General features: G+C 38.0%; 1 protein-coding gene and 1 non-coding gene across 7 annotated transcripts in view; one reads left to right on the top strand and one right to left on the bottom strand.

Moving 5' to 3' along the window:
- Nucleotides 1–23,297, top strand: part of FAM13C (family with sequence similarity 13 member C) — a 343,454-nt gene that overhangs the window by 201,839 nt on the left and 118,318 nt on the right. For 2 of the 6 annotated variants that reach the window (XM_077125259.1, XM_077125260.1), the window contains exon 1: nucleotides 15,244–15,410. In XM_077125259.1, coding sequence (XP_076981374.1) covers nucleotides 15,349–15,410 — 62 coding nt within the window. In that variant the 5' untranslated portion in view covers nucleotides 15,244–15,348. The other 4 variants (XM_077125265.1, XM_077125263.1, XM_077125262.1 and 1 more) reach the window with 4 other exon arrangements.
- Nucleotides 20,782–20,971, bottom strand: LOC143654699 (U2 spliceosomal RNA). The gene has a single exon (XR_013161894.1). It is a non-coding gene; the product is annotated as a U2 spliceosomal RNA (small nuclear RNA).

Consider the following 23,297-nt stretch of genomic DNA (forward strand, 5'->3'; position numbering starts at 1 on the left):
AACCATGAAGCCCCTTTGTTATCTTTCACACTGGCAGCACCTTAGCAGGCCCAAGCCCTTTTCCTAAATACTTGTCTCCCCACCTACCACCCCTAAGGCAAAAAATGAGTTTCAGATATTCTGGAATTTAAAACATTAAATAATTATTTGATTCTCGGTGCCTGCCCATGCAAAAAAATAATAAGTATTTTTATTATTAGATAAAACCTTTCCTGATTTATAAAAGCAAAAAAAAAAAAAAAAAAATGAACTGAATAGAAGTATATTCACTGCATACTGTACCTTTTTGGAAGGACTGAATCCGCAGAGTCTTGACTACCTGAAACTGGAAGGGATAGCCAACTTATTTTTTGCTAAAATGCATACTCCAAAATATCTTAAGGGTTAGATTTAATAGTATGAAAAGGCAGATCAAACAATATTTATATAATTTCATAGGAAAATATGCAAAGCTGGGACTTAGGTTTGACAAGCCAGTTGCTCTCCTTCCAATGGCACAAATCTGGCTCTGGGGAATCAGATGACTCCCCCCAACCAGTCTACAGTATGATGTAACCACCAAAACCACTCATACTGATCCTGGGCCACATGATGAGTATAACATTCAGAAGAAGGAGGTACAAGTCCCCTTTTACTCTTCACTGATCAAACCACACCTGGAACAATATGTCCAGTTTAGGGACTGTACTTTATAAGGACCTTATCACACTTTATCCAGTGTAAAACAACCAAGAAGGATGCTGAAGGAACTCTGAATCATGTCATATGAGATGCTACTGAAGAAACTGGGAAATATATTGCTTGTAGAAGAGAAGTTAGAGTAGATTAATTCTGAGGGGTACTCAGCCAATGGTGGAAATAATGTGAGGCAGGGGAGGACTCAATTAGAAAAAAATCAAAAATTGGAAGAGACCAATAAAAGCTTTATGAGATATGGATTTCTGGTCCCTCAAGTTATTCACGCAGCAGTTGGGCATTGTCCTGGAAGAAGTTCAGTTGTTAAACATGGAATTTAACAAGAAAATATCTGAGGTTCCTATAGAATCACATCAATAGGAAAGATGTATTTGATTATGTGAAAAAATAATTTAGGCTACGATATTAGCAATGAAATGTATTTTTCCCAGGATGATTTTTATTACAGTTGAATGCTTTAGAAAAATAATCACACTATCATACCCACATCTTGCTGTCACAGCAAACATTGCTGAGCAATTAATCCCAGCGTCCTTTCTTGTGGGATTTCCACACCTTAGAAACAATATTCTGCCCAGCCATTACCATCAACCAAGCTGGCATAACAGCATGAAATCTGTTTGCTGTACCTGAAAAACAAAGCAAAGGAAGGGGCTGTCTAACACAAGAGATCCTCTTTCTCTGAAGACAAGTTGTCCTAGAAAAAGTCTACTTAAGGTGAAACAGGAGAACTTCTGGGGAAGATGGCAGAGTAAGGAGCTCCAGGAAACACTCTTCCTCCAAATCAGCTAATGGAGAGGCAGGAAATGTCTAAAGCAACTTTTCTGGGGCTCCAGAGGTCAGGGAGCACTGTACAATGTCCAGGGAAGAGCAGGAGGAAGATGCTGAGAAACCACAGTGAGGAAATCACTCTGCCACAGCTGCTGGCACCTATCACCTACGTTTGAGGCAGGTTGCCTCAGGGTCTTGTCCTTTTCTGGCTACTGCAGGTGTAGAAGACATGGAAACCCTTTTCCCCAAGAACAGGGGTAGTATGACCAAGCACTGATCATGGCTTTTGATTGGTAAATTCAGACTGCTGGGTCCCAGCTCTGAGTTACTGTTTCAGCTTACACCAGTCAGGGATCGCCACAGCCATTGTTTCAAACCTGCCATTGATGGGGCGAGGTAATGGAGTTTAACTATGCAGGGCTTCCTTAGGACTGCAGGGACAATATGTTGAAGGGTGCCATCTGTTGTGAATACTGGGAAAGTACAGCTTCAGGGAGTCATCAAAAAGAGTTTTGGTGTCTTTCCTGACCCCTCCTCAAGGCTTTTTGTAATAAGCCCCATTTGTGGGTTCTTGGCTCTATTCTGGCTGGGAAACAGTGACTTGGGAAAGTCCTCTCTAGGGTGAGTCTCCTCACAGAATTTACCTAGCAGGAAAAAGCTGCTAGAGGCAATGAAAGATGTGTTGAAAAAGAAAAGAAAAGAAAAGAAAAACTGCAGAGGCAAAACAAAAACAGAACATATCAAGATTCCCAGAGAAAGAACAGAGGAGAGGAAGTTATTCTTGGGAGTGAAATAATTGCACAAATAGTGCAATTTTGAAAATTGTACCACACATTCAGGTCAAGAATCAAATGAAGGAATACTGAAAACATCTGGTCAGTTAAACACAGGCAATTCTAAAGGTCTACAAAAAGTTGAATCAAATGTCAAAGAAAAACATTAATGCAAAGTCAATCAACAACATAACCCTAGGCGAGAGAGAAACTTGCCTTCAGAGTAAACTCATCAAGGTAATTAGATGCCCAGATATCAGCAAACAATTACAGGCCATTCTAAGAAACAGGAAGACATGGCCAAGTCAAAGGAACAAATTTTACCTTTGGAGGAGACACAGAATTGGAACAACTTATCAAAGATCTTCAAGTAAATATGTTAAATCAATTCAAGGAGATGAAGGAACATATACCTAAACACATAAAGGGTATTAAGAAGATACAGGGTGAACATAAAGAAGAACTGAAAGCATAGAAATAAAATAACAGAAATTATAAGGATGAAAGTCACAATAGAAGAGATTAAAAGTACACTAGAAGCATAGAACAGCAAATTTGAACAGGCAGAAGAAAGAATCGGTGAAGTAGAAGAAAGGACAATCAAAATATTACAGAAAGAAGAACAGATAGAATGGTCTCAAGAATTTGAATGAGAGCTCAATGTGCACAAACATACATGTCATCAGTGTCCCAGAAATAGAAGTAAAGGGAAAGAGGGTAGAAAGAAAACTTGAGGAAATAATGGCCAAAAAATTTCCCAACTCATATGAAAGACACAAATATATATAACCAAGAAGCACAATGTACTTCAAACAAAATAATCCTAATAGACTATTGCAATATACATTCTTATCAGAATGCCAAATTCCAAAGGTAAAGAGAGAATCCTAAAAGCAGCAGAAGAAAAGTGATTTATCACATGAAAGGTAATAGCAGACTAAGTACTGATTTCTCATCAGAAACCATAGAAGTGAGTTGGCAGTGAAAGAGAAAATTTTACCAGCCAAAAATTCTTTATCTGGCAAAACTATCCTTCAAAAATGAGTTTTAAAAAGCTACAGATAAACAGAAACTGAGAGATTTCATCAGCAAGAGACTTGCCCTACTAGAAATACTAAAGGGAATTCTACAGACTGAAAGGAAAAGATAGGAAAGAGAGGCTTGGGTTAGAGTGCAGAAATTAAAATCATTAGTAAGAGTAACTAAAAGGCGGGTTCATTTCCTGGTGCCTGCCCATGCAAAAAAAAAAAAAAAAAAAAAAAGAGTAACTGAAAGGGTAAAAATAGAGACAAAAATAAGATGTGAAATATAAAAAGCAAAGGATAAAATGATTGCAGTAAGTACTGTCTTCACAGTAACAATATTGGGTGTTAATGAATTAAACTAAACAATCAAAAGATATAAATTGGCAAAATGTATAAAAAAATATGATCCAACTATTTGCTATCTACAAGAGACTCACCTTAGACACAGACACAAGTAGTCGAAAGTGTAAGGTTGGAAAAAGATATTCCATGCAAGCAGTAACCAAAAAAATAAGCTGGAGTAGCTATAGTAATATTGAACAACATAGACTTTAAATGAAAAATTGTTATAAGAGACAATGAAAGACACAATGTATTAATAAAAGGGGAATCCATCAAAAAGAAATGACAGTAATAAATATGTATGCATATTATAGTGCCCAAAAATACATGACGCAAGCATTGACAAAACTGAATGGAGGAATAAATGTCTCTAAAATAATTCAGAGACTTCAGTAGACCACTGTTATAAATACATAGAACATTTAGACAGAAGATCAGTAAAGAAGCCGAGAACTTGAATAATATGGTAAATGAACTAGACCTAAAGACGTATTCAGAACATTACACTCCCAAACAGGAGGATATACATTCTTCTGTAGTGCACATGGGTCATTCTCCAGCATAGAACACATGTTAGGTCACAAAACAAATATCAATATATTAAAAAGTATGGAAATTACACAAGTACTTTTTCTGACCATAATGCAATGAAGCTGGAAATTAGTATAGGTGGAGAACTGGAAAATTTTAAAATATATGAAAATTAAACAACACATTCTTAAACAATCAGTGGGTCAAAGAAGAATTTGCAAGAAAAATCAGCAAATTCATTGAGATGAATAAAAATGAGAACACAGCATATGACAATTTATGGAATACAATAAAGGCAGTGCTGAGAAGGAAATGTTTAGCCCTAAATGCCTATATTAAACAAGAAGAAAGAGCTAAAGTCAAAGACCTAATTGTACACATGGAAGAAATAGAAAATGAACAGCCAACTAATTACAAAGCAAACAGAAGGAAAGAAATAAGAAAGAGTAGAGCAGAAATAAATGACAGAATAAAAAACAATACAGAAAATTAGCAAAACCAAAAGTGGTTCTTTGAGAAGATCAATAAAATTGACAAACCCTTAGTTAGACTGACAAAGGTAAAAAGAGAGAAGAAGCAAATAAATAAAATCAGAAATGAGAGGGGTGAAATACTGCTGACTCCACAGGGGGAAAAAAGGATCATAAGAGGATACTTTGAAAAACTAAATGTCAACAAAATAGACAACTTACATAAAATGGATAAATTCCTAGAAACATGCTGATGCAAGAAGAAATAGGAGACCTCAACAGAGCAATTACAAGTAAATAGATTGAATAGGTCATCAAAAACTTCCCAATAGAGAAATGTCCTGGACCAGATACCTTCATGGTTGAAAACTACTAATCATTCCAAGAAGAATTAATACCAGTTCTGCTCAAACTCTTCCAGAAAATTGAAAAGAAGGGAATACTATCTAACTCATTCTATGAGGCTAACATCACACTTATCCAAAGCCAGATAAAGATACTACAAGAAAATTACAGACCAATTTCTCTAATGAATATCAATGCAAAAAATCCTCAACAAAATACATACAAATCAAATATAGCAGCACATTAAAAGAATTATATACCATAAGCAAGTGGGTTTTATCTCAGGTATGCAAGGACGGTTCAACCCAAGAAAATCAATTAATGTAATACAACATATTAACAAATCAAAGGAGGAAAATACCACATGATCATCTTGATTGTTCCAGAAAAGACATTTGACAAAATCCAGCATCCTTTCTTGATAAAAACACTTTTTTATAAAAGATAAGAATAAAAGGAAACTTCCTCAACACAATAAAGGGCATCTATGAAAAACCCACAGCTAACATCATGCTCAATGATGAAATACTGAAAGCTTTCCTTCTGAGAGCTGGAACAAGACAAGGATGTCCACTGTCACCACTGCTATTCAGCATTGTGCTACAAGTTCTAGCTAGAGCAGTATGCAAGAAAAAGAAATAAAAGGCATCCAGATTGGAAAGGAAGAAATAAAACTTTCAATTCAGATGACATGATTCCATAAATGAGAAAGCCCCAGAACACTATAACAAAACTATGAGAGGTAATAAATAAGTTCAGCAAAGTGGCTGATATAAGAACAGCACCCCAAAATTAGTAATGCTTTTTACGTTAGTAATGAGCAATCTGAGAAGGAAATCAAGAAAATCCATTTACAATTGTACTTAAAAGAATCAAATATATAAGAATAAATCTAACCAAGGATGTGAAAGACCTACACACAGAAAAATATAAAACATTGCTAAAAAAAATTAAGGAAGACCAAAATAAAGGACATTCTGTGTTCATGGATCGGAAGACTAAATATGGTTATGACGTTAATTCTAACCAAACTGATTTACACATTCAGTATAATCCCAGCCACAATTCCAATAGCCTACTTTTCAGAAATGGGAAAGCAAATTACAAATTTATTTGGAAGGATAATGGACTCTGAATAGCCAAAAACATCTTGAAAAAGAAGCACAAACTTGGACGACTCACACTTCTTGACTTTAAAGGATATTACAAATTTACTGCGGTCAGAACTGCATGGTAGTTTTGGATGGATATATTGGCTAATAGAATAGAATTGAGAGTTCATAAATAAACCCTTCCATCTCTGGCCAGTTGATATTTGACAAGGCTGCTAAGTCCATTCAACTGGGACAGGATAGTCTCTTCCACAAATGGTGCTGGGAGAACTGGGTATCCATATGCAAAAGAATGAGAGAGGACCCCTATCTCAGACCTTGTACACAAATTCACTCAAAATGGATCAAAGACCTAAATATAAGAACCAAAACCATAAAACTCCTTGAAGAAAATGTAGGGAAGCATTTTCAATATCTTGTGGTAGGCAATGGTTTCTTTGACTTTAAACCCAAAATACAAGCTGTGAAAAAAACCTAAATAAATGGGACTGCCTCAAAATTAAAAACTTTTATGCTTCAACACACCTTGCCAAGAAAGTAAAAAGGCAGTCTACTCAATAGGAGAAAATATTTGGTGACCATGTATCTGATAACTATTTAATATCCAGAATATATAAAGAAATCGTACAACTCAACAATAAAAAGACAACCCAATTTAAAAAAGAAGAAAAGACTTGAATGGAAATTTTTCCAAAAAGGAAATACAAATGGCTAAAGAGTACATGAAAAGATGCTCAACATCACCAGCTATTAGGGAAATGCAAATCAAAGTCACAATGAAATATCATTGCACACCTACTAGGATGGCAGCTATTAAAAAAAAAAAGAAAACTGCAAGTGTTGGAGAGGGTGTGGAGAAATAGGAACACTTATTAATTGCTGGTGGGAATGTAAAGTGGTGCAGTCACTCTGATTCCTTAGGAAGCTAAGTATAGAATTGAATATGATCCAGCAATCCTACTACTTATATATTTGGAAGAACTGAAAACAGAGACTCGAACAGACATTTTCAAATCATTGTTCATAATGGCATTATTCACAATTGTTAAAAGATGAAAGCAACCCAAGTGTCCATCAACTGATGAATGGATAAAGAAAATGTGTTATGTACATATGATGGAATATTATTGAGCTGTAAGAAAGAAGTCCTGATGCCTGTGACAACATGGATAAGCTTTGAGGACATTATGTTGTGTCAAATAATCCAGACACAAAAGGTCAAATAGTGTTTGATCTCCCTGATATTAACTAATTATGATAAACAAACTGATAGAGTTAGAATCTAGAATGTAGATGACCAGGGAGTAGAATGGGGGTAGGGGATGGGGAGCTAATGCCTTCATCTGTGCTAAATTTCTATTTAGGTTGATTGTAAATATTTGGAAATGAATAGTGGTGATGGTAGCCCATTATTGTGAGTATAACTGTGAGTGGTGATAGTAGCCCATTATTGTGAGTGTATTGTGTTTGTGAACATGGTTGAAAAAGAAAGTTTTGGGGCATGATTGTTATTGGAAGAAAAGTTAGAAGATAAAACAGGGCATTGTATAAAACAGTGAACCCTTTTGTTGATAATGGACTATGGTTAATTGTACAAAACTAAGAATGTTCTTTCACGAATTATAAAAAAATGTAGGACACTATTACAAAGTGTTAATAATAGAGTGGTATATGAGAAAGATGCATCTAAAGTAAACTATGACTATAGTTTACTGTAATATTTTAATATTCTTTCATCAGTTGTAACAAGGGTACCACACTAATGCAAAGTGTCAACAATAGGGAGTTATTTGGGCATACTGTATCTTTTATGTGACTTTTCTGTAAGCCTCCAATTCTTCTGATTAAAAAAATGAAAATGAAACAGGAAGTAGCATTTCATAGTAAATAGAAAATATAAGGGGTGAATGGAGCTTTGTCTTGGAAAATAAAACTAAGTTGTCATTCATCTATCTAATTCTGCAAATAGTTATTAGATAGCTGTTATGGTCAGACACTTTTTTTGGCCCTTGGTATAAAATAGTGAGCAAGACCCACAAGTCCTTGTCCTTTAAGAACTCATATTCTAGTCAAGGAAGCAATTATTAAACAAATAGACAAATAAATATTAGATATTGGATAGTGACAGGTCCGATGAAGAATGTAAAACAGAATAAAGTGAGAGGAGCTGCTGATTTAGGCTGGATGGTCAGAGAAGTTCTCCCAGAGTAAGTGCTTTGAGCAGAACGAGGCAAGAGGTTATCTGGGGATGGTATTACAAGGAAAGAAGATTGAAAATGCAAAAGGCCTAGGTAAGCAGCAGGTTTGCCTACAGTAATAACAGCAAGGAGGCTGGTATGGCTGAGACAAATTCAGAGGATCTCCAGGGCCAGGGCAGGAAAGACCTAGCTGGCAGACCCTGATAAGAAATAAATAAATCATTAAAATATTTTAAACTTATATTCTGGCTGTCTTAGTTTTCCAGGGCTCCTGTAATAAAGTAGCACAGACTAGTTTGCTTAAACAACAGCAATGTATTATTTCTTAATTCTGGAGGCTGGATGTCCAAAATCAAGGCATCAGCAGAGATCCAAAATCAAGGCACAAAAAGCCATGCTTTCTCCTAAGTCTGTAGTGTTCCGTGGTAGCTTGCTGGGTGCTGGAATCCATAACTCAATCTCGGCTTCCTTCACACAGCCTTCTCTCTCTCTCTCTCTCTCCTCCTGTGTCCAAGTTGCCTCTGTTTATAAGGAATCCATTTATATTGGATTAAGGCCCACCCATTAGTTTGGCCTCATTTTATCTAATAGGTCCGAGGAATGGGACTTGATCATGTCTTTTGACGGACGTGATTCAGTTCATATATAATTGGATTCTATCTTGGATATAATTAAAATTGGATATAATTCTAACAGTGAACTAATCTTGAGAAACAGTGAAAGCCAAATCATGCCAACTGATGAAGGCGGGTATATGATTTTCTTAAAAAAACTTAGTAGCTCAAAATGAAAATCTTTTACATTTGACCCTGCATAATCATAAAAGTTAACATTTACCAACATTTACCAAATTCTTAAGGGTTTCGTAGCTTTAAGGATTGCTCTTAATACTTTGATATTTTAACTCATTCCCTTTTGAATTGAAGTGCTGTCATCTTTGCCAAGTTTTTATTCTTGGGTTGTCACTGCCAAAGATTCACTTGTCACTGGTTTTGAAAGTGATTCAAGCTGTTCTCCAACGTCACTACCATTAACTTTATGAAATCCTGAATTTTTTACAAGAATTGAAATTTCACTTAGACATCAAGTTTATAACATATCTGCACTTTATTGTTGGCAGAATCAGAGAGAACATGTCAGACAGAGGTGGACTTGATATATACCAGTATTGATTGGGAGGTGGGTTTGAATGAGGATCAATATCACAGTCTCTTATCAGTATATACTTTTGGTATCACAACTTTGCTTCCTTGGGCATCTTTGAATCTTCAGGGGCTCAGATACTGACCACTCAGATAATGATGCGTCTTTTATGATGACAAATATTGGAGTTGTCTAGGTGAAGGATTAGAAGACAGGGAGTCAGGGATTACTTTTTTTTCTTTTTATGGAAAATTCTCTTCTCAGGCTAGTGTCCTCTCTTTCTGGAGGGAAAGCTGCTCATTCCCAAGGGTCCTAGCAGGAAGTTGCAGGTCACAGTGTCCAGGTCAGTAGCACAGGACTCTTTTGACTTCCAGGCATTGTAAAAAGATTCTGGCTCCATGCCTCAGGGTCTTGCAGAAAGTGATTTCTCAGAATTGTCCATTCCTCCAGGGATGTGTGAGTATTTTAAATTGAAGAGATATAAAGTGAGCACAAAGCCGTTCTGGATGGAGCTCATTTCATTTTAGAAGATGCTCATCCACCTTTAGTAAAGCTTTCCTTATTATTGCTGCCCTTAAAAAAATAAGCTATGTAAACACTAATTTACTATTGAAAATAGAAAGAAAATGTCACCTGCAAGCCTACTAGTCAAGCACAGCAGTTTTGTTCATCCCGTTTCAAACTTTATGTTGACATATTCTTTTTTGCGTCATTTACTCTGCATAGAACCCATGATACAGGTCAATATCATCCATTTTACAGATGTGATCACTGAGGTTGAGTGGTTTCCAAGTTCAAAGTACTAGTAAGTAGTACTTACTAGTAGTCTGAGCAGTCTGACCCTAGAAACTCATTCTGGCCCATTATACTATTGTTTAGTATTCTACATATAGCCAAGTACATTAGAATTCAATTTTTTTCCAATTACAATAGACTATTGGCATTAAATCTAGACTTCAGATGTTAGTTTTAAGAGCACTGATGGGAAAAGTAAAAAACTGAAACTTTTAACATGCGTGTGAATAAACCATATTCAAATCTAGCATCTTCATTCTGTCCTTATTCTTATATTACATAAAATAGGGCTGCACATGTAACATATATCATATAATATATACATACACACATTGCAAGCATCATGGAAAGGACCAGGTCTTTCTTGTTCATGCCTAAAACAGTGGCAGGCATGTCATTTGTTTATTCATTCATTTGTTCAATAAGTAAAGTAGAGCAATTCATTTATTTTGCTTTTTTCCCCTGATATACTCAGGAGCTTGTCTCAAAATTCTTAGTTCAACCTAAAGTTAATAGTTTTGGTGTTTAGTGGTTTGAGAAACACTGGTTAAAAATGATGAAATACTTTTCTTTGCTGCAGAATCTCTCAGAGTCCAATATGCATTGGATAATTATAATACACATTTTTTCAAAAATTTACTTTTGACTATGTAACTCTTTTCTGTTTCTTTTCCTGGACCATATGGGAATCTATAATTCCACCAAGGATACTTTGAGAAACGCCATTCTAGAAGTTATGTCTACAAAAAGAGAAATGTTAGTTTTTCTGCTTCTCGTTTTGAACTGTCCTTGAACTGAGTTTAGTCAAACTGAGGATCTCCAAAATAATCAGATGTTGTATGAATTATAGGGAAGGTTAGTATAAGACTGTTAGGTTAGGTTTGTAATTGGTTAGCATCCTACAGTATGATAAGACTACAGACTTTGAAGTTATCTTTTCTTCTGGACAGACTGGACAAAATTTGCAAGTTATCATCAGTATTGACCTATTCTTAATTGAATAGTGTAGCATATATAAGCTAATGAATGACAAGCCAGTATAGACCATTTCTAAGCCTGATTTAAGATGAAAAGAAATAATGCTGTAAGAACTAGTTTAGAAATACAGATTATAAGTTTTACACTGCCAAATTACAAGTTGGTTGGTTTGTTTCTGGGGCACTTGTGTTTTTAACCATAATCAACTATATCTATAAATTGTTTTGATTATGAGTATTACTTAAAACTTAATTTTGTTCCATATTATTCTTGAGTTGATAAGAATTCTTACTTCTTCTCTGTGGACATTTATTGGATACCTGAATTTATTGAATTCAATTGTTATTTCATGTTATTTTCAAAGGATCCTCATTACAGTGAGAAAAGTCTGACCTTTCTCTGCAGTAGAGTATTTGTAGTCAGTATCATAGCCAATTAGTGAAAGGGGTTTTGGAAAACTGGCAACCTTTGAAGCAGTAGAATCGAGAAGGCTGAGTGTAGACATATTCTTATCAGTCTCAATAAAATAGAAAGAACCTCAATTTATAATAATTTTATTTATTATATAAAGTTATTTATAATTCACTTATAAATAATGAAGACAAATTTATAGTGAAGAGGTCGTTTCTTAGCACTCTTGAACCCAGCTTATATGAGATAGTGGGTGGTTTTGGAGCATGTATGTATACACACACACACACACACACACACACACACACACACACCTTATATTTAAACATCTGAGGGTCGGATACCTCTAAGCTTATGTGAGTCCATGAAGTTCTAGTCTAAGACCATATTAGGCTTTTATTCAAAAGCTTTTAAAAATATTCGGAGAAAGGAAAGTAAAATTGCAAAGGACCTTAATGAAACCTGTTTTTCTTTGAACACCCAATTTGGGTTTGTCAAAGTATAATTTTAAAAAGATAAAAACATGAGTCTTGTAATACTTGGAAATATCCTAGAGTATATTAAGCAGATAATCAAAAAGTATTGGCAAAGTCCCCTCAGGGAAGGGAGAAAGAGTATGAAACTATTAAACCTTACCATCAGGGAATCCCCTGATACTGTGTCAAACTTTAGGGACACCCAGATCAATAGGCCATGTCCTCAATCATGAGGCTTACTCTTGTGAAGCTTATGTAGGTACTGGAGAAGCTTAGATTACCTATAGGCATGCCTAAGAGTTACTTCTGGAGGACCTCTGTTGTTGCTCAGATGTGGCTCAGTCTCTCTAAACCCAGCTCTGCAAGTGAAATCATTGCCCTCCCCCTGACGTGGAACATGACATCCAGGGGTGATGGTCTCCCTGGCGATGTGGGAGATGACTCCCAGGGAAGAATCCAAGTCTGGCACAGTGGGATCAACTATTCCATCCTGACCAAATGGGGGAAAAGAAGTGTAATTAATAAAGTATCAGTGGTAGAGAGAGTTCAAATAGAACCAAGAGGCTACTCTGGAGGTTACTCTTATGCAAGCTTCAGGTTACCTATCATAACCTGCCAACCCCCAACCAGGACCATTCCAGCCAATCCTAAAGAACACCTAGGACAATATATAAGATTCCACAAGGGTTCCATGTACTCGAGTAACTTTCCAGAAACCTACAACCTCCAGATGGGTCTCTACTCTAGATAAGTTCTGAAACCTAGAGGAGAGAGCCTCTCCAGAACATCAGATAGTTCCATCTCCCTACCCCATATTAGTGCCAGACCCTTCCAATATGAAAATTTAGAATTGCCATAGCCCAAGCACCCCTAAAGAGAGGGACTGAAAGATCAAAGGTGATGGTGGAGTTACACATAGAAGATAGGATTTAACAAATGAATATGAATGCTGAATCATTAAATTGATATCTCTTTTAGTCTCCAATATTTTAGAGCAGCTAGAAGTAAAAGCCTAAAATTGAAATTGTAACCTATGTCAATGTCTGAAATATGTTCTACAACTAATTGTGGTGCTGTGCTTTGAAATTTATAGCTTTTTGGTATATATATTTATTTTTCACAAAAAAAGGAAAAAAATGTCGATTGTGATAAAAAAAAGTATTTACGCCCTTTAGCCTCCTATATTCTGGAGCAGCTAGAAGGAAAAATATGAGAGGATCGTATGGTAGCCCATGACAAACTCTGGGCTCTGGTCTGTAACCACTCGTTTAAGAGTGCTTTGAAAATTATTGCTTTTTAATTTTTTTGCTTTGTATATATGGTATACCATACAATAAAAAAAAAGTTAAAAAAAATGAGCCAAAAGCATAAGAGAACAATGAATATGCCAATCAACTGTATTGTTGAAAGCCTGACTATTAAGTTAATGAGAGACAGTGAATTTCCATGATGGAATTTGTGGTGGGCTGGCATTCTGATGCTATATGTATAGTTGTCTCTGGGTGTCACTCCACTAGGGGGGTGTTGATACTGAATAACCTCTAGATTTAGAAGTTATCAGTGCTGCTTGTTCCTGCTCTGTTATAACAGCTTATATGTATGAATAAAAAAATAAAGAAATAAAATGCCATAAAAAATCATGACTCTCATAAAAATGTAGGTCAGGTGTCAAAGATCTATTAACTCATTAATGAGGAAACCTGTAAGGTTGTCAAGCTGGCTCTAAAAGAGCACTTTTGAGGATCTGAGTAGTTATAGGCATTTTAAAAGAAGGTTATTATAACATTGTTAGGTTCGATTCAAAATTGGTTAGCATCCTACAGTGCAACAAAACAACAGACTTTGAAGTTATCTTTTCTTCCGGACAGACTGGACAAAATTTGTAAGTTAACATGTAACTTCACAGTGTCTGAGATTTAATCACTAGTGAATAAAATGAAACACAAGTACGTTCTCCTAGAGAATTAACAAATACTTGAATACATCTATTAAACAGTGCTTAGTTTCATGACACTGAAAGGTCATACTTCTCCCCTTATTTCCAGGTTTTGGGTAATTTTTCTAATTATCCCAAAATAAAAATTTATGGGTGTTTTTGGTGATGAATTAACTCACTGATACAACTAGTTTAGATTAAAAACCACCATCTCAGCTGATTTTGGGAGAAGAGAGATTAAAAAAGGAGGGAAGGGAAGAAGAGGAGTAGGCTGTTTTTAATTCAAAACTTAAAATAAGCATCTGGCACAGATGAGCACTCCTTCCATACCAAGGCCAACGTGGCAAGAAAAATGACCAGGAAAAGAGGGCAGGACAACCATTCTCGGGGGAATGAAGGGAGTGGGGGCTGATAACCTTCCCCTCCCCCAACAAAGCTGCCTTTATTCAAAGGAGGAACTTTCGTTGGTTTGATTTCTCCATCCATTGTAAAGGTGCCTGTGGATAGAACTCAGGTGACTTGCTCCTGGGAGAAGCAAGTCCCACCCCTTGCACGGGTCCTAGTCACCTGCTAGTGCCTGGAAAAAATTTCTCCACGCGCCCTACGTGGGCTCATTCACAGCTCTGTGGTCCGTTGCCGGGGCGCTTCCTTTTAGGAACTGAAATAGCTGTGCAGACAGATCGAGTGTGATGCAGAGAGCCCTCTTTCAGAGCTCTTCTTTTCCTTGGCAATAAAAAAAAAAACAGTACACAATAAAACAATTAGAAAAAAAAAAACCCACGAAAGCAATGTCCCTCTCCCCCTTCTCGTCCCCTCCCTGCTTTTCTTGACGATGAATCTCTGTGAGCCTCCGACCCTAGGTAGAGCAGCTCAGTAAAATTGGTAGGAGACGTCTGGAAGAAGGCAAGTCTCCTGGGTCTCTCAGCACCTGGACAAAAAAAAAAAAAAAAAAAAAAAAAAGCAGTCGGGCACTCCTATTCCCAAGCCTCAGAGTGGCTGGCAGCAGAAAGGCCTGAATTAAACCCAGCGCCTGGGCTCGCGAGGCCGGGGTCGCGCGGGAACTCCAGGTGCTCCTCCTGGGGGCCCGGGGGTCCCGTGGTGCTTGTCCCGCCACGCGAGCTCCCCGGCTCGCTTCCCACCGCCTCGCGGGCTGCCGGGCTTTGCGGTTCGCCGGTGCGGCTGGGCCCCTGCTGGGGGTGTCGTTGCGAGCATGTGCAGACAGCAGCCCAAGGTAGAGCGAGCGCGCCGGGCAAGCCCTGAGACTTGCTTTGCAATGCCATGTTTGTGTATGTGCTCTAACTCCCCGAGAGCAATCAGGGAGACGGCTCCCCCGCCGGACTTAGCTGATGTTTTCTTGTTTCTGTTTCAGCCTTCAGGATAATTCCTTCGGCAGCACCGCTGTGACAGAGTAAGTGATTCTTGGCATTAAAATAAGACTTGCATGCTTTTCTCTGGAAGCAGCTACTATCTTGAAGGTACGGTCCCCAACTGCTCGTCGTATTAGATGCATTGTCTCTCTGTAATCTGGAGCTGAGAAGATCGCGAGACGTGCTGACTGATGGGGCCCAGAAATCTTAATAGGTTAAAATCAGCCTTTTAACAGCTGCGAGAGAGATATTAAAATCAGCTGAATGCATGCGGGAGCTAAATGCTCCAAAATATGTGTTCTTGGAGCTAACATTTAAAAAAATCTATTTGACATGTTAGAAAGGAAGCTTTGTTATATTTTGCCAACATCGGTGTCAGGTTTCATGGAGTGCACACTGTATACATTAACAAATAGGAGATGGATGTGAAATTACTTGAACTGAATGCAGGCATGTGATAAACAGGCTAAACTTATCTTCACCATCTCTTGTCTCCAGATTTTTAAGACTACAGCAGAGTAAACTTTTCTTGTATGTCCTTTGTCTTTTTTGTTTTCTGATCTAAAGACCCGAATATAGGGATAATGACTAATCTGACCCTACAGTAAAAGCTATTGATTAGGGCAACTAGCACCGTTTAAGCCTGGGATGAAGGAGTGTAATGTTCTACAAAATACCAGCAGGCGCAGTATTATTTTTATTGAATATTTATAGCTCATTGCTAATTCTCATAATTGCTTCCTTAATATATTTTATTGCATTTACTATAATATACATTAAAATTAATATGTAGTGTGTTTTACTAATAGTGCATGTAGTTTATATATAGTTTATATATGTGTATATGTATGTATGTGATGTATATACTACATCTAGCAATCTGTCTCTAGACTAACTCAGGATGTTTACTTCTGGGACCTTTTTGTAGAAGTCACTCTAAACAGCTTTTCAGGAAAAGGGCATATATAGGTTTGTATACTCAGCTACATTTAAGAACAAAATAAATGCTGCATTTAACACAGAAAGCCCAAATAGGTTGGAAGCTGTTTGTTTAAGTTCTTTGGAAGACTAATAAATAGAATTTGAATGTCAAGTCCTATCACTGCCACTTGGGGATGGAAGGCCAAAATCCTACAGTGCTTCCCAGTCCTTCTAGTTCCCCACATTCTTTTGTTTCTCTGTTTGGATGTGCTGTTCTCTTAGTGTTCAGCTTTGAGCTCATTGGAATGGAATCAATTTTTAAAAAACAGTATTGACTTTAGAAGATGCAATGCAAAATACTCATTTGGGCCTGCATCCTATTAATGATATTGCTTGGTAACCTGTGCTGCAACTTTGGTTTTTTAAAAGTCTGAGAAAGGAAGAGGGATGCGTGCCAAGGAAGGCAGGCAACGAAAGCCGAGGCCTTCCTGGTTCAGGTGCACAGGTGCTGCCCTCATGCCTTTGCTGGGCTTATAGGCACCAAATACTTCCTGGGCCTGATTCTCGAGAGCCCTGTGTGGCCAAATTCCCCCACTCAGCCCCTATGTAGGCATAGCACCCTCAAAATGGAGACGCTTAGTTCCAGATTTTACATGGCAATATTGTTTTTCTTAAAAGTTTTGCAGTTAAATGCTGGGAAGGTCTGGTACCTTGTCTTTGGACACACCCCAAGGAGTTCTGATTGCATAAGATCATGTTGTTACTTTCAGAAAAGTGACAGTGATTTATTTTAAAATGCACTGAGTGACAATTGGAATGCCATCTGGCTAATTTACAAAACCTAAAGTGCATATTTAAAACATAACAAAAGCTTCATGTGTGCTACCAAACACAGACCAGGGTCATTTTAAAACTAGCTTTTGACTCATATAACAGTTTCTCCTTCCTACTTTCCTCCGCTACACGAACATTTTTTTCTTCGATCCCTGAACTTGACCAGCTGGGCCAGGGTGCACAATACTGAGACATAAGCATAGCAGGTGCTCAGTAAATATTCCGGTAAGGTCTTCACATAGGCAGAGCAGATACCTTCCTCTCTTATATTTTGGATACCAAGAAAACATCCTCTTTCTCCTGCCTCCAACCCCAACCCTAAAATTCAGGCATTTATTTTCTTTAGTGCCTGAGATTCCACCTAGAGATGATTTCTTTTGGATTAAGGCCTCTGGTGGTGAACCCTTATTAAAATGGAAATTTAAAAATATGTGCTCCTGGGAGGGGGATCCAAGTTGTCATTAATACTTTAATATGAATTACTCTATCAGTTATTCCCTGCTAGGCAGGGGTCTTAAAAGACTCCTAGGGAAGTGGAATTGGGAGGGATTCTAGGACAGATTTTATTCACTTCTAGATTTCTCCAGGCCTGGCACTGTCTGTGCAGCTCTGCACCAGTTCCATTTCTTTTTCTACCCAATTCTTCCGAGATTGGAATGGCCTTGCCTTTTCCTTCTGTGTCCACTTTTATCCATTACTTTTCCATAGTCATTTCAGATGTTGCTCTGGCTAACCTGCAATTTGAAATGAAGCCTAGAATGCAGTGAATTCTGATTGGTTACCCTCTGTTTCAGCGGTTCTCATACCCAACTCATCGTCATACTCAACAGGGGAGAAGGGACTTGTGGAGAATTCAGTTTCCAGGCTTTCTCCTAAAGTGGGAACTCAGATAGGAGATTGTGTTGGAGTCAGCCAAGCCCTGGACTGGCTTTTGGAAACTTTTAGGTCAGTATTAAACTTTTTAGAAACATACTCATTATGTGGGAAGAGGGGCTGCCTGGTTTAAAAAGTTAAGTTCCTGGGCCCCACCCTCAGAGAGTTGATCTAGTAGGGGTGGGGCTAGGGATGCCGTGCAGGCAGTGCTAATGCAGATGGTTCTAGGGTCACATTTGGAGAACGCCATGATGCTTCGGGCTGAACAGAAGTCCCATTCTCGTGCTGAAGAACTACATTCTTCTGATAAGCTGTCCGAGGCCTCTCTTTTTATTTGTTCTAAGTTGGAAAAGGGAACCTCCCAGGGTGCTTCTTTCACCATCATTATTCTAAGAAATCAGTAGTCCTCTCTCAGTTTATTAAGCCCCGTACTATGAGCCCTGGGGGAAATAGATGAGGAGAATAGTTGGTTCCCGCTTTTCTGGACTCAATGTGATGGAGCAGAAATGACCCCGACAGTTGGAATCCAGGACGATTCCTTCCTTGTGTGAAGGTGGTTCCTACCTCAAAATATTGTCAGGCTTAAACGAGATAATATGAGAAAGAAGGTGAGCTGTGAAGCACCATATAATTTTTCGTTGTTGTGGGGTGATAAAGGGACTAAAAGTCAGAATATAGATGAAAGTACCATCTTTGAGCATTTCACAGAGAAATGAATGCAAGGCCTGGGCAAGCAAAAATTAAGAAGCCTGAGAGTTCAAATCTGGTTGATGAGAACTACAAAGAAAATCATTTACTGGAGATTATTTCACATTTCATTTGACATGAGTAACAATAAAAAATCATTTTATATTGCAATCTGGCACATATACATAATTTAAACAAATTTCGTGAAATGGCATTTAACCCTTTATAGGATATTTTCTATTCTGTTTCTCTAGCAACAACAACAAAAATGCTGGTAGCTACTATCTAGTTTTAAGACCTACTAACAAGTCATGAAATATAGTTTGAAAAACACTGCATTAAAAGACATCTTGACTTTCTAAGGGGGAGGGCTTTAAAGGAATTGGTCCTTAAATTCCTGTATAATGCTATAACGTAGTAAGAGGACACCATGCTCAAGATCAGCTGGACACTTAGTTTGAGTTGATTTTCTTCCAGGAGTAGGGACATCTGGATATGGTCCCCTCTGTCAAATCTAGTTTTATAATTAGGCCAGTATCATGCATTTGCAAGAGGAGGGGATAGTCCTAAGCAAGGAATCAGTAGAACAACCAGAAAGGGTGTGCTGATTAACTAGAACTTGATGGTCCTTATCAAAGTAAATGAAAACTCAACTAAACTAAAAAGAGCTTGCATGTGTGTCATGTAAGCCAGTAGGGAGATCTATTTCTAGTTGCTGCATCTGTGAGCTTGGAATTGTGTTTCCTTGAGTGATGACTGGAGGCCTTAAAATTGAATCAACTAATTAGGTCCAGCCTCTTACTTCAGAAAGCATCTGCAACTTTGCATGTTTTGGTGCCGTTTCTATTTTAGCTAATTGTTCTTTGAGGAGAAAAATTAATATATCAGTCAGGGAAAATATATATTCTTGCCAAAGTCTCCAAACAATAGGTATTGTTGCGCTCCAGGGTTGAAACTTTGGTTGAGTCCCAGTTCTCTGGGAGTGAGCATTCTAGATTTCTGTTTTGCATTGATTTCTGTTGGCAAACATTTATGTTCACATTATAAAGCCTAAATGACCTGTAAAGTGAATGTCTCTAATGGAGGAGAACAAGGCAATACTTGGGAATTTAGTTGTGGTTTTTTCATGATATGGGCAGAGTAGGCTATTGGCAGTCAAAAACATGAAAACAAGGAAATGTAGTTCCTTTTGTTAAGAGAACCATTTTGTTAAGCCAACCAATTTCTTTTTTTCTGTTTCCATTTTATAAAAATTGCTTTAATTTCTGGGTTTTCATTTTTGAAGCCTCATTGCCTTTTTTTTTATTGTGAGATATAACCTATACAACAAAAAATTTCAAAGTACATTTTAACAAGTAGTTATAGAACAAATTTCAAAGTTTGGTATGGGTTACAGTTCCATAATTTCAGGTTTTTCCTTCTAGCTGCTCTCAGACACTGGAGACTAAAAATAAATATCAATATAATATAATGAGTCAGCAGTCATACTCATTTGTTAAATCCTAACTTCTCTGTTATAACCCCTCCTCTTTTGATCCTTCTCCCGATCTTTAGGGATATTTGGGTTATGCCTATTCTAACTTTTTTCATGTGGGATGGGGGATGGAACTGGTTGAAGTTCTTGGGGATACAGGCTTCTCTGGGTTTCAAGACCTATCTGGCCTAGGAACCATCTGAAGGCATTAAATTTCTAAAAAGTGAACTTAGTACGTGCAACTTTTTTTTTTTTGGATAGAACAGAGAGAGTGAGCCAGGTGCAGCTGATGCAGTTGATGGCGATAAGGAGAAGGTCTCTCGCAGGTTGGAGAAGGTAGTGAACGAAGGGCCTGCATGCAGCACAAGTGAAGTGCTCGCACAAGACTTACTACCTAGCATTTACTACTTGTACGAATCCTGGGTTGGCCATCCCCACGAATAAATTAGGACATGACAGCAGCAAGAAAAGAAAAAAGAAGAGGAAGGAGAAGAGACAGCACAAGCAGCTCAGGAGAAAAGACCCGAAGGGAGCTCTGGACATCCCGCTGTGGTAAAGAAAAGGAGCAAACTCGGACAACAGGGAAAAAATATCAAGTCTGTCAGTTCACATCGCAATTGAGGGAGGGGTGCACCGTTCCTGGAAGTACTGCAATACCAGGTCGATGCGTGGAGTGGACAGAGTAAGCTCCTATTCCATCTCCCTGCTCCAAAAATCCATTTAATCTATTGTCCTCGGATAGAGGACGTATCAGATATAAACTGATAAAAACAGATACTACACTTGATCTTAGCCAAAAGGCCAAGAAGCGATAGTATGTGCAGCTTTTGAAGGCTCTCAGATAGATCCCTGGGTGTTCTTTAGGCTTAACAGGAATGATGTTGGTTGGTTGGGTTTGGGAAACTGTAGCAATTAGCAATAACTAGCTGAAATTTGCACAAGACTAGCCTCCAGAATAGCCTCTCCACTCTATTTGAACTCTCTTAGCCACTAATACCTTATTTTGTTACATTTCTTTCCCCCCTTTTGGTCAGAACAGCATTATCAATCCCATGGTGTCAGTCCAGGCTTATCCCTGGGGATTATGTCCCACATTGTCAGGGAGACTCACACCCCTGGACATCATGTTCCATATAGTGGGGAAGGTAAAGAATTTTACTTGCACAGCTGGGCTTAGAGAGAAAGAGAGGCCACATCTGAGCAACAAAAGAGGTCCTCCAGACATAACTCTTAGGCATACCTATAGGTAGACTTAGCTTCTCTGCTATAGAAATATGTTTCATAAGAGCCTCAGGATCAGGGGCTTTGGCCTATTAACTTGGGAGTCCCTAGTGTTTGGGAGAGTGTCAGGGTTTCCCAGGTGGGAAAGTTTAACAGTTCCATATTTTTTCTCCAGTCCCTCAAGGGACTTTAACAGTACTTTTTTAATTATCTGCCCACCATACTCTGTAATATCCAGGTATTACATTAAGCTATACAGAATTACAAGTCCTCATTCCCATTGTGGGCTCCATGTATTTGCATTGTTTAAATGAACTATCCAGACAGGGTGAGTTAGATTGTGTGCTGCAGAAAATTTAGATTTTGGACAAAAGAAACTTCTTCCTTTGGTCTCATACAGTAACTCATTTCTTTTTAACTGCCAGAGGAAACAAAATATTTTAGCAGATAGAGAGGTTAGAGTCTGTAGGTGGTCTTTGTTTAATTCACTATAAAACCATAATTTAAAAGGAATCATAAGGGCAAAGTATTGGAGCTGTCATGAATTTGTTCTGTGGTAAATTATACATCATTGCCATTGAGGAAAAATTTTAAAATTTAAGTTGTTTCATATAGTATTTCTACTACATGGTTAATGTATTTTTATTTTTTTATTTCTATCTTCTCAGTACCTTATGGAATCTCTGAGCTCAGGGGCCTGGTCTTTTTCAACTTTGTGTCATTTAAAACTCATGTTACACAATGTAGACTTGGGTCTGTGTGGATTCCCACACTGTTTGTAACTTGTCTGAAATTAGGAGTAAGCATTCAATAACTATTAAGGGAATCTAACATTGATATGGCATTTTCCCAAAAGGATCTGTCCACCGTGGACTGGACATACAAATTCAAACCAGTCAGTCCTGAAGCTCAAGAGTTTGAGGCGCATAGCTCCAGTGCTTAATGCAGTACTTGAAATGCAACAGATGCTCAATAAGGGTATGTTAAATTATTTCGGAGACCAGTCTTGTGGAGGAGCCAAGTTACTGTTTCACTTCAAGTATATTAAGTGTCTGCTATGGGTAGTACTGTTCTAGGCACTATAACAGTACATCTGAAAAAATAAAATACAGTGATTTCTTCTCTGTATTTCAAAAACAATGAATGAAAAAATTCTCAGAATTGCAAAGCAGACTTTGTGGAGCAGGCTATACTTGGTTAGCAGAACCTCAGAATGAAGAGTAAACATCTGTGCATTAAAGTAGGAATGCAGTGCAGCATGACTTGACTGTGAAGGTTCAAGGAGCTTGTGGGACCTGACTTGGACAGGGAAGGATGAGTAGGAGTTGAAGATGGATAACACATTCCAGACTGGGGTGCGGTTGGTGTGGGATGGCTAAGAATTAGGAACAAAGACTCTATCTGACACTTGAGTGAGAGGGTCTGTTCGCAACATAAATTCCTACTCTGGATTCCCACGGCCAGTGTGGAGAACTAGAGATTTTTCAATGTGGAAGACCGAGAATTCTTTATAAGGTAAATCTAGAAGTTTTGTGAAAAGGAGGGATCAAGAAAGTCTGGAGGCCACCGTGGAGACTCCTGGAATAAGCCAGATGGGAGTTGCTGTGCTGTGGAACTGGCAGAAGCAGAGGAAATGCAAAGGGGCATATGGTTAAGTCTCTTTTGAGCCAGCAGTGATCCATCTATCTTGGTGTCTGGGGCACCGGAGTCTCTTCTAAGGTCTAGCTGGCGATACAGAGCTGGCGATACAGAGAGTGGAGGGAAAAGGAGAGTCACATCTAGTTCTGAGCTTTTAAACTCACATGAAAGGACAACATCAGTATTATAGCTAGCTTGGGAAACATTGGGAATGGGAGCTGGTTTGAGTGGTATAGATTGTTATATTTTTCAGTTTCATTGGCTAATCTGAGATAATTCT

This window comes from Tamandua tetradactyla, chromosome 13, assembly GCF_023851605.1.
Source record: "Tamandua tetradactyla isolate mTamTet1 chromosome 13, mTamTet1.pri, whole genome shotgun sequence".
Classification (NCBI taxonomy): Eukaryota; Metazoa; Chordata; class Mammalia; order Pilosa; family Myrmecophagidae; genus Tamandua; species Tamandua tetradactyla.